Below are 12,880 nucleotides of genomic sequence, written 5' to 3' on the forward strand. Positions count from 1 at the left end.
TTAAAATCATTTTTCCATAGGCAGCGTAAGTTCTTATTTAGGTACCTTCTGGAGACGTCTACTGGAAAGGAACGTAGGAATGGGAAACGGAAAATATACTAGGTTAGTTCGGTAGGTAGGTACACAAGTACACAAACATTTTCCGAGCATTTCTACAGCGTAGAGCCTCGCGGAGAGTACTGGAGGGTAGAGAGTGGAAAAGCTAGCAATATTCAGCAGTATCGGCTCGGTCGCCGCCGTGCTCACGCGTGTATGCCTTCATCTCTCTCGAAAGCCGTTCTTCTCCACTATCAAACATTCATTTATTCCCGGCTGTCAAATTCAAATAAAACAACCGAACGCAGTCAGAATAAACCATTTTCAAACGCTGTCTTCTCGTCAAGTGTTGCCATCGTGCGAAATTAACGCCACTGCAGATATTTTCATTGAAAAAAAGCGCAGCAAAAATGGTTTGAAAACGGAATTCGATCGTTGAAAATTGAACCGCGCGGAGATTTTCTATGGCGATTCTTTTAAAAAAAGAAATAAAATGTAATCTACGCGTCTGTGGGCCGCATGGCCTGTCAAAAGAATATTATTTTCACGTGTTTTAGTTTATACTGACTTATACTGATGCAAATCTGCTGCGTATCTTTTAAAATTTTGATGAAATCAGTCTCACGTTTGCCTTGTATGTTACGTGTTGTTTTGTTTGGCAAAAGCTGATAAGGGTCACTTTGCTCTTTATCAGTTCTATAATATTTTTATGTCGACGTAATAGTGTGATTTCTTGTTATTAATCAGCGAAAACAAGAAATAAAACATAAACCACAATGGGAAATGGTATGAACAAGGTAAGATCATCGTTTAGTAATTAATTTTTAACATAATAACTTCAAGGATTTTAGATGAGGTCAAGGAGATAAAATTAAAGACTTTTAGTCAGTGTTCCTAATAAATGTATTTCATAATATAAGGTATTTACATACCTATTTATACAAAATAATGTATTAATTATAAAATATTTTAGATCATCTACGCATTGTAAAAAAAAAAAAAAACACAATTATTCAAAAATGGATTAAAACTTCGAAGGCTTTAAACATTTTGTTACAAAAATAGAAACACGAAAATAACAAGAAAACTTAATATAATATTTATTTATTCAAAATTACACCTTTTTACATATTTATGAACTTATTTAGGCTTTTGTGGTGGCTTCCAAAAATAATTTCAAGGCTTTGAAAAAGTTTTGTAATCATTTCGGCGAATTGATCATGTCCAATCAATTTAATCCCAGTCAGTGAAGAATTCACTTCCCTCTTTTCTCAATCCAATGAAGTACATATTATGTACTTCTGGCTAACTTTCTTTCAGCAAAAGATGCTAAGGCTACCAGATTACAGACAGCTCCTTCGGGCAGCTTTTCTCGTTTGACAACGAGCAAATTTTCCGTGTATGTGGACACCGCCAAGGAGACTTATGTCCTCAAATGCGGTGTGCGGTATGTGGTAGGCAAGCTGTTAAGGCGTTTTAGGCTGTGCCCTTATTAAGCCATAATAATTAACAATAAAATATACATAGTAAAATGAACTAAATTATAAAAACATGTGATGCAATACAATACCAATAATTTTTTTTTACATAGGCTATGAACTTAAATGTATGATTTTTATATTACACTAGCGGACCCGTCAGACGTTGTCCTGTCCAAACGTTGCGCGTTGGCTTGCCTGCTATTATCTTGGAAAAAGATTTTTAATTAATAATTTGGTACCTAGGTACTAGTTTGTGATTAAATCGCAAAACTAAAAAGTGTTAATAAAAATTGAATTTAAGTGGGTACCTACTTGTTTATGGTTGAATTCCAAAACATAAAATAAATATTTTTATCAAATATGGCATTTTTTTTGCAAACGTCAAACTACGGTCTTCTCACCAACAGAGGGGTGTACTTATGTTGGAATACGACTTTTAAAAATGTATTGAATTTAATATTATTTTAGTGTTACCAAAAATCCAGTAAAAAGAAATAAATGGGTAGAAATTTTACTTTTTTATTTTTTTAGGTAGAACGAATTTAAAGAAAGAATCTGATTGAAATCCACCGAAAGCAAATGTTGTTTGTATACATTAAAAAACAAACTTTTTTATACACAAAAAAACAACATCTTTCCAATTTTTTTGTAAATGCATTCTCCTCGAAGGCAACCCTGGTAGATCTACGAATAACATATTTATGATCCTTACTTCTCTTTTACATATTAGATTGAAGATTTTATTATCTACAAACACGCACAGCGCAAAGATCTACATTTCTCTGAAAACCGCACGTAAATCGGTTTAGCCGTTTAGGAGTTCGGTGACATCACACGTACAGATGAATTATATATTTAAAGATACTATTTTGTACGTCTCGTGGTTTATTTTTTTCCTACATTTTCGTGAAACTTCATCGTACAATTAAATGAGTTTTTTTTACCGCGCATTAGAAAACATTTTTATATTCAATTTCCTATAACACTGAACTTCGTCATGGTGTGTCATCAACAAGACATGTATAATATTTTTGTAAAATAAAGAGAAAATTAATGTATTCTGTAAAAGATTAGTAGGTAATTTTAAATTTTTTAGTACTTAAATAAAATAAAGAATATTCTTTATTATTAAAGGGTAACAAAATATATCATAGGAGAAAAGAGTTAATATCTTTAGTTTGAATCACGCACTATCCTGTGCGTGTTTATCAAAAGAAGGAAATGTTTGGGATTAACGAAATATTCTCAGTATAAAAATAATAAAAAATTTTGGGCCCATACGCTCGTTTTACAAGGTGGTATTTCTAGCACACTATTCTTTCTTAGACTTGACCTATTTGAATTACTACATAATCAATTTTGATTCATGAATACATATTTTAAACATTGAAAACAATTCATTTGTCTTTTTTCCAAAAGTTTAGCTTCTTGGAACAGTTGGAAAGAGGGAAAAGTGCGATTTTTGTGGAGCATTATTTTATAGGTAAATTTTTAAACAGTTTCTAATGGTTAAATATAGTTTTTAAAAGCTCCCCCCCCTATCCAATTATTCCATAGAAAAGTGATGACTGTACAGGTGCCTAATATACAATTTTAATAGTATTTAGCTGGTCATTATATATTAAATAATTATAATTTAATTAATAAATTTAATAATTTAATGTTTCATGCCAACCATGACATGACAATATCGGGAATCGAACCCGAGACCTCTTGCATGGTAGTCAAATGCGTTGACCATTACACCACTAGACGGACGTCATAGAATTAAGGAAAACGTCAGAATCATACAATAAGGAGGCGCACAAATATATAAAGACAGTTGTTATTTTGCTGAAATTTATTTATTTTTGTAGTCTGCATTACTTTACGGGTTGTTTAACCTATTACGTAATGAAAACTGTAAATACAAGGTAAAAGTTGATTAATAGAAAGCAGATAGCTGCTAAACTACCAATATGTACTCAAAAATATGTCTATATTTTCCGCAGAAGCTGTATTTAGCAAGCGAATCGCCTTATTAATAGGTAATCAGTTTATGAAATCTCCCTCTGATTTAATTATCGGGAACATATAAAGTGATCTCTTTCAGGATATTTGGATTATATATACTTCCAGAAATTTTGGAATGTTAAAAGTTAATTTATTAGATACAGCCCAATGCCATAAATTGCTCAAATCATTTTGGAGGCAAGATGAGTCCTCATTACTTTTAATAGATTTGATAATCTTGACATCATCAACAAAGAGAAGGTGATCGAGTCACCAATATAATGTATTAATAGAAGGAAAAGAAGAGGGCCCAGGTTGGATCCTTGAGGAATTCCAGAATTTGTGTTGTATTCGTAAGATATGTGGTTCCCGTAGGTGACACACCATCAACGGTAATTTAAAAAACTGTTCTATAAAAAAATCAAACTGATGTTTTAATAAACAATGACATGAACGAAAACCTAACTATGTTGACTAAATGAACAAACACAAACTTACTTACATTTACTAAAAAAGAAGTAATATTATCCACTTTGAATCTAGAAAAAAAATGGCATAAAATAGATGTTAACACAAATGATGAACGACAAACTGAAATTGAACATGTTACATACTTAGGACCAACAATAGACAGACAACTGGCATGGACAATTTATATCAACAATTAAACTAGCAAAATGGCGATATTATCGAGTCTTTTTTTTTTATTCAAAAACTTTGTTCCAAAAACGGAAACAATTCTAATGGATGAAGTCTATGTAGATACGAAAATATGTTATATGCCACCAATATGGGAAACAGGATATCAAAATGACATGAACATACTACAAAGACAGTAAAATAAAATATTAATGCCCCCTTATCTAATAGCAACTAAAAAACTCTTTAAACACACTTAACAATTAAATGTATCTGATCTCTTAAAACTGGAATCCTAAAAAAAATCATAAATTAGCCACTGATGTTATTGTAGACGAAGAACTAAAACTTGAAAAAAATTGTAGTAAATATGGGCACAATACGAGAATATCTGAACAATATCATATACAACTTTCTAAATCGAGACAAGGACAAAACTTAACAAAAGACTCAGACAACCTTTACAAAATATTTTATTTTTTTTATTTTTTATTTATTTCTTAAGTTAGCTTATATTAAAACTAATATAAACTATTATGTACATTTACATCATCTATATATATTTACATTTCCTTACAGTAACTTATACATTTATTTTTAAATTCTTTCAGACACTTTTCATTCTTCATACATTCAGGCATCTCATCATACATTTTTAAACCCTTATACATCAAACAATTTTGCGACTCAGCTCTTTTAAATAATGGTAGTCTTATTTTATCCTTTTGTCTAGTAGCATATTCATGACAATTTTCGTTTAAGACAACTTTATCCTTGAAATATTTTGGTAATTAAGATGTTTAAAATATTATCATTAAAAGTTAAATATGAATTTAAAAAAGGAAAAATATTTTATCAAATGTATTTTATACGCAAGGGTTTATAAATACATTAATAATAACTTGACCTGAATACCAAAATGCTAGTGGTGAAACCAAATTTGTTTAATTTTCTAAGTAATATTATCGTGTTTATATATTAACAGATTTTATCTAATGTGCATATGGTAATTATAGTGCAAGAGTTGCAGTGTTATTAGACCTTCTAATCCGTCAGTACGAATTAACGAAATGGGGTCAAGTACCCCCATTTCCTGCACCCCTTTTCCTCCCCTTAAACTTCATGCACCGCCTCCCACCCTCACTGGCCGTGCATACGACGTATGACGTAAGTGCAATCGCTTGCTCCATGTACAATGCGAACCTTTGTAAGGGTGGATTTACACGCACTAGGGAGCTTTTGTTTTTAAATGTTTGTGGTTAGTAAGAGTTATTATTTAGTATGTTAGGGTGGTTCTCTGTTTCCGGGTGGATGAACAACTCAGTTTTTTAATTTAATTTTTTTATTTAAGAAGGTAAACATGAACGAAAAATATGAAAAGATGAAACCCACTAAACCGCCAAACCGGCTTGTCAGCAGGTTTCTTTTTTTTCCTTTACAACGAAAAAAAGTTAAAGAAATTTTATAAATTTCAAAAATAATATAAACATTATTTAGAACTAAAATATTAGCATACGTATTTTTCGTACAAAGTATAGTTACAAATTTTTTAATAGTTGAATATAAAATAATATTCAATATAAAGCTTTGTTACTTGTTACATATTAGCCATTGAATTTTTTTTTTAATGTTTTGTCAACATTTTCTTTTAAGATCTGCTTAGGGATTTTATTGAAAATTGTAGGAATTATATAATAAATTGTTCTTTGGCCATACTTATTTAAAACATCTCGGTACTGACAAGCCTTCACGTCTTGCTAGCTTTGTATTATGTGTATGTATATACCTGTAGCGAGCGGTGAGTTTTTAAATTGGTAAGCTATGAAAATTCCGATAAAATGTCCATAGCGGTAGTATGGCATATAAAAAACAGGTCTATTTTATATTTAATAAATAATTCCTAACAAATGGCTCCAGCGACTAATAGTTTCAGTAAAAATATTTTCTAATGTAGCACAAACATTTGATTTAAAAAATACAATTTAAAAAAACATAATTGCAAAAAAAATATTGGAACACCTGTGGACTCGAACCCCCACCTTCATCATTAGAAAGCAACGACCCAACCGCGTAGTTATTTCGCGTTTTGGGCTAGGCGTCGAAAAAATAATTAATAAACTGGATCATTCATTGGCGCACCAGTGCATTTCTAGTTAAGTCAGACTATTATAACTTGTCTTGAAATAAAACACTCTTTCTTAATAAATGATAATAATTAAATAATTTTAAAGTATTCCTTACCGAGTACGATAGTTCACTAAACAAAACATAAATTACGTTTTAAGAATCATTGTTTCATCGACTTTTATATCACATTATTATTCACAAAACGACATAAGTTATACATTTTATAATTCTTCATATATATTTATTCTTAACACTATACACTAGTAACGTTTTTATCATAACTCTAACTAAATTTTAAAAGTTTAAATGGAGACTGAAGAATAACCTACAATATTCAACTGTCATCGTATGCACAAAAACGAATTACAATCAAAAAACAATTAGCGAATCTTTGTTTTTTAAAACCTACTAAAGGATTTATACTATATTATGGATTAAAATATCAATTCTTTTCGATTAAAATATCAATATATTAATTTATTTTAAAGCAAATTTACTTTCAAACCACCGAAACATAAGTATGATCAATTACTGTCAATTACTTACTTATTATTGTAACTTTCGTGTTAAGATATACAAAATATATTCGTTATCTCTTTCTCACACATAACGAGTGCGTATATTGTCACCTCCCTTAGACTGTCGTAAGTCAAATTGATGTATTTTAAAGAATACTAGCCCTTATGAACAAGTATTGAAAGACTAAATTGCTTTAATGAAAGCTGCAAGATTTTACTGTAATCGCAAGTGTAATTTTTCGAACGAGATTCTAAAGTTTTAGGTTAAAGACGTATTTGAATTAGTGATTTTAAAGTGAGCAGAGTAATCTCGTGTAATCCAGTAGTAATAATTTTGGCCAATAGAGGCGCAACTGGTCGCTGCGCGCTGTATGGAATAAAGGAATATATAAATTTACTTACCCAAGAAAAGTAATATATTTTTTTGGTGATGTGTTTTTTTAAAATAAAACTACAGTATTATAAAACATTACTTACGATGTCAAAAAAATATGGTAAGCTGCATGTAATCGATTATAAGGAGCATTCGCCCCTGGTATATACCTTTTCTGGTAGGTACTATCAAACCGATATCTAGAAACAAATTTCAGCCCTTAGAGTATATACATCTTAGAGTCCGTACTATTCCAAAGTTTGGAAGAATTTTTGAAAAGGGGGCGTGGTCGTATGTTTAGTGAAGATGTCTTTTGTTTCCAGATGTTTATAAAACAGGGTTGTCACAAATGCACGACCTTAGGCGAATTTTTATAGAGATTGGTAGGGAGTAGGGAGTACAATAAAAACGTTTATTTTAATTTAGTAACAAGTTTACTAAAAACATTTTTAATAAATAAAAGTAAGCAATAGTAAATACTATAAATGACATTGTTGGGTACATAACTTAATTTTATAAACAAATATGCAATTATAATAAAAAAATAAAAATGCAACAAAGTGAATTTATTGATTTTGAAAATAAACCAATTTGTTAAAATGTTGTCTCACTATGACGGCAGGTTGTAATTTACATCTTTAAAAACTGGCTTAGCGGGGTCTCCAATTACAAAATGTTTTCCGAATTCATTGTTTGATTTCAGAACTGAAAACAGTAATTTCTATTAATTTTTATATTAAAACTTGTACCTTTGGATAGAGTGAAGACGCCACTGCCGATTTGGTGAATTGGGGAAATCACGCCGGTTCTCCGAAGAGGTTGGCAGAGAAGATAGAACGCCATATCACTCTGTCTTGGCATGTAGACCTCGCTTCCTCTACATATACATCTTCTCATGCACGTACACCGATTTTTCCGACTTTATGGTATATAAAAATAAAATAAATGTATATTTACCCATAGCGTGTTAGGTTTTTGAAAACATGGGGGGGGTACGGCACCATTTATTACACGTACCAAATATTTTTTTTTGTCCAAATTAATGGATAGAAAGTGGTTGGAACACACCTAATTGTTTTTTCCAGGGACAGTTGTTCCGCCCTGTCGCATGGATCCATTTATTCTGCCTTATTTCATCTTTCGCGAATCCAAAAAAAAAATTAATTTACTATATTATGCTTATCAATTTAATGATAAAATGATTACACTTATAAATAACATTAAAGTTAATGTAAAATTAGTCCGTGTTCCTTACTTCATCAACATTTAACATAGCTGTCATTTATACTTTTAATAGACTTCTGTGATAGAAAGTGCCCACTTCAAAGCGCCCAATAAATCCCAATTCAAGCAAAAAATGCTCGCTTGATCATGATTTTTAAAATAAAAATAAAATAAAATAAAATTTTGACACTTGCCAAGACGATATACTTTATATCGTCTGTATTTGAGGGCGTTGGAAGCAAAGATAGCAAACTCCCGTATTGGTGTTTTAGAGAAAAATAACAAAAACTGCTACACTAATGCCAAAGAGAGTCTTTATGTTAGAAATTGAATTTTCACTGAACTGAAACTTTAAGATACTAATAAATTAGCTTTAATAGAAAAACGAATTCAAAAAACTTTCTTATTATTGGTATGGCACGGCCGTTTTGAAAATTTAAATCTCAAGCCTGTCACTGGCCGAATAAAATGGCTGATTGATATTGCTATGTTGGCTTAACACTATTTTCAAACCATCAGAGCATGATTTTAAACTACATTTGCAACTCAACTCATGATTTTTATAAAAATTAAGTTTATGAACTACAGAATGACATCATAACAAAAAAAATGTTTTTGGAGGTTGCTATCTTTGCTTCCAATGCCCTCATTTATCTACCGAGTGACTACACAGCCATCTCCTTTAACGTCTCGATACGTTCACTCCGAAGATAGTAAAATAGGCGGAAAAAATATAATAATAAATTATTTTTTGTATAATGGTAACTTTCTTACGCCTAGATACTCTTAGGTGTCAATAGGCCAGAATCTAGCTACGTTATTTTTTGCATATGGCCACTCGTTTCAGAAACTGACAGTTTTGTCAGAATTGAAATCGAACTTAAAAAATTACTTATTTCTCTTATATATTAAATACGCTTTTAAGAAAAAAAATGCCAACCTCAACTCAAAACGATTAAAAATTGAAGTAAATCGTAATTAAAGAAGAAAATGTTAAATGCAACATTTTTTTTTACATTGATTATGCGTAGATAAATGTATCGAGGGGTTCTAGACCCGTCGGTGTAAACCGATGTATTTACATCAAAACTTGATGGTGGGGAGATCGGTAGTGTATCTTAGTAGTCGGTCGGGAGACTTTTATCTTTAACTATGACGTCATACTGAAGCTATGTCATTTCGATGTATCTACCCAAAACTTGAAGGTGGGGCTCGGTAGTGGATATTAGCAATCGCTAGAGATAATTTATCTTCACCTATACCGTCAAGGTGAAGGTATGTCGTCTTTATCTTCCCATCATAATCGAGGCCCAGGGCATCTAATCTTGTCCAGCTAACCCCATGCCGTATTATTATCAGTCGTAATAATAATACTGACCCTATTTCCGTCGAGATTCATATGTCCCGTGTGAAATAGAGAAATGAGATGTTACCCCCCTCCCATATTGTGGATATTAATCAAATCTGATGTTGTAATCATACAACGCCATTTTTATTTTTGTATGGGATTCGTAAAAACATAATTGGATTGGTATTGTTATTTTTTTAGTGCGTAGATTTTTTTGCTGGATAAAATTATTTGATTCTAGGAGAGTTATGTATTTGTGATTGAATCCAAGAATCATTAAAACTAGAATCAAACAATATTTATAATTATAGAATTTTGAGTTTGTTCAAATGTTTTCGGACAAAATACCGGAATTCATCTCCTAGGGAGTTATTACGTTTAACAAATAACAACAGAGATGGATAGCATCTTAGAGAAGGAAATACGGAAGTCTAGGAATTTGCAGGGCTTATGATCTGTCACGGGCTGGTTTAAGTGGCCACTTAATTCTTACTAAACCAACTGGTCCGAGAAGATGTATAAACATTGGGACACCGTTTTGTGGCGTAGCCTAGAATGTGAAATAATCCAATCAGACGAATCTCTTCTCAACAATAAAGATTTCAGCTCTTTGGCTTCACTAAAATATACAGATAGAAAAGTTGAAGATATATGGGTGTTTAAATACAGACAAAATGGTGAATGTCAAACAGTGTGTAAAATGATCTCTCAAAATAGCCAATGACAGGTCATAAACCCTGTAAATGCCTACACTTCTATTTTTGTTTCTCTAAAATATTCTGCATCCCTGTTGTTATTAGTTAATGTTTCTTTTGAAGAGTTTAGAGTTTTTTATATGTTATAGAATTTAAGAGATAAGATTTTTATATATATATTAGAACTTAAATATGAGCACCTGCTGACGAGCTGCATTTTATCCAGTTTAATAGGACTTGATAATTTGTATTTTACTTTTTGTATGTTTTGAAAATTAAAAAAATATAAATTTTATTTATGAAAATAAAATGTTTTCAGCAATAATTTCAATTTTGTTTACAATTTTTTTTTCTGTTAATAATTGTACATTTATACTAATAATTCACTTAAAAAAACCTTCTCTTTGTATTTGTGTTTGAGGATATCTTTTAATTAAAGATATATGTATATTTATTTATTTATTTTGCGGTTCTATGAACCTTTTACATAAGTACAATAAAACCAGTGAAAAAAAATACAACAAAAAATAGCGTAATAAAAAAAAGAATAAAACCATCGAGAAAAGTATACAATAGTTAACAGTATAAACATATAAAAAAAATATTACACCTGTAACAAAGATAAATATTTACATTTATAAAAGAAAGGTCAATTAAAGAAAATAGCCGTTTTAAAAAAGAGGAAGAGAAGAAAAAAATAAAAAGAAAGTCCTTTAAAAGGAAAGTTAAAAAGTTTACATTATGGTTTACCTAAATTTTAATTCTAAACAACAATAAGTTTTTAAAAATAATTAAAAACACAACAGTAAAGAGTTAAAACAAAAGTAAAGAAGTTATCAATTATTTGAATTTTTAATTGTTAATTCTTTTTCAAAACACAGGACTTGATCATCAGCGGCATGGTATAAAATAAATTTAAATCATCACCGTATTGATTTGCATGTCGCTGCATGCGAATAATTGGTGAATTCAATAAATAATTAGTACCATGATGGCATGATGATGACTGTAAAACAAAAAAAAAATTCTTTTTGGTCTATGTGGAATATAAAGTTTATTAAAGTTTACAGTTCTGGGAAATCTAGTTTATTGTTTAATAATTTATAAATAAACAAGAGGTCATTTATTGTCCTCCCGCTTGAAAGTAACGGTAAATTTAAATTTGTCATCGGGGATTTATAATTATATCGCATAATAAGTCCGACCATTTAATATATTTTTTTCAGGACTGATTCAATATGAATATTAAACATTAGTTTCGTATCAATAATAACACCTAAGTCGCGAATTTGACTATCTGTTATAGAGATCGGCGTATTATTTAAAGAGTAAGAAAAGCTGATCGTCGTTTGTTTGCGCGAAACACAAAATGAATGACATTTACTAATATTTAATTCCAGTAAATTTTGATTACAATACAGAAAAAGTCTGTCGAGATCTTCTTGATATGTTTCGATATGTGCCGATGAAGATAGCGTTTGTAACTGTGACCCAGCAGGCTTATTCCGCTACAACTTTGTTTCGTAAGTTAGTTCATTCGTCATATATCCATTTCAGTCTTATGCAATTAATATCGTATTTCGCTCTCCTTCCCTCTCATACGATACGACCTAAATTTATATTTGTGCTAGCAAAATTACAAGACTCCTATTCGTATTCAAAGTGATATATATTGGTATTTAGGTCCTGCCTGGTCTTTACGTGGGGAACTACCGAGATTCTAAGGACCCTGCACAGCTAGATCGCTTCAGGATCACACACATCCTCGCCATCCATGATGCTGCCCGGAGATTGCATTCTGTGAGTTTTTTCTGAGTTATTTAAATATGCATATGTAATAAACTTAAAAAAAAATGAATATAGAAATAAATTGGAGCATGTATATAATAGTCGGTTCATTGGTGTAAATGGACTAGCTCTCCCTAAATTCCAAAATAAATACGGAAAAGAACACTAGAATACAATATACCAAAAATGTATAATATGCTCCCATTAAATCAAAAAATCAAATAAACTTATCTGGCTCAATAGAAAGACGTCTGCTGAAAATCTGGCTTTTAGAACGTGGTTTTTCATATTGATTTTTTTTGTGTTTTTCTTTTTTATTTGGTCAATTTTTTTAATTTTCGATGTACATGGGAATATATATTTTTATTTTTTCTATAGTAATAAGAGTTTTTATATGTTATAGAATTTAAGATATAAGATAATGTATTTATATTTGAATTTAACTTATTTTATTTTAACAGATGTTTTCTAACTGAAATGGATATGTTCTCATCATCACTATGGCTGCATCACCTGCATGGCATGTGATGTTAAAGACCTTATCTCCCTTAGTAGATTCAAAATTTATTTTTATTTTTAAAAGCGTTTTTTATATATTAATTCTGCTTGTGTGAGAAAAGATTTTTGGCGTATATATTGTTGTGCTATATTTAATTATA

The 12,880-nt window shown here is 30.5% G+C and overlaps 1 protein-coding gene across 1 annotated transcript in view; it reads left to right on the top strand.

The window, feature by feature from the left end:
• Positions 1–272: 272 nt before the first annotated feature.
• Positions 273–12,880, top strand: part of LOC148285434 (dual specificity protein phosphatase 22-like) — a 119,951-nt gene continuing 107,343 nt past the window's right edge. The window contains exons 1-2 of the mRNA XM_088225366.1: positions 273–833; positions 12,117–12,233. Of these exons, the coding sequence (XP_088081492.1) occupies positions 813–833; positions 12,117–12,233 (138 nt within the window). The 5' untranslated portion in view covers positions 273–812. The remainder of the gene's footprint in view (positions 834–12,116; positions 12,234–12,880) is intronic.

The sequence above is a fragment of the Micrasema longulum genome, unplaced genomic scaffold, assembly GCF_059751315.1.
Source record: "Micrasema longulum isolate JH-2025_06_02 unplaced genomic scaffold, ASM5975131v1 h1tg000036l, whole genome shotgun sequence".
NCBI lineage: Eukaryota > Metazoa > Arthropoda > Insecta > Trichoptera > Brachycentridae > Micrasema > Micrasema longulum.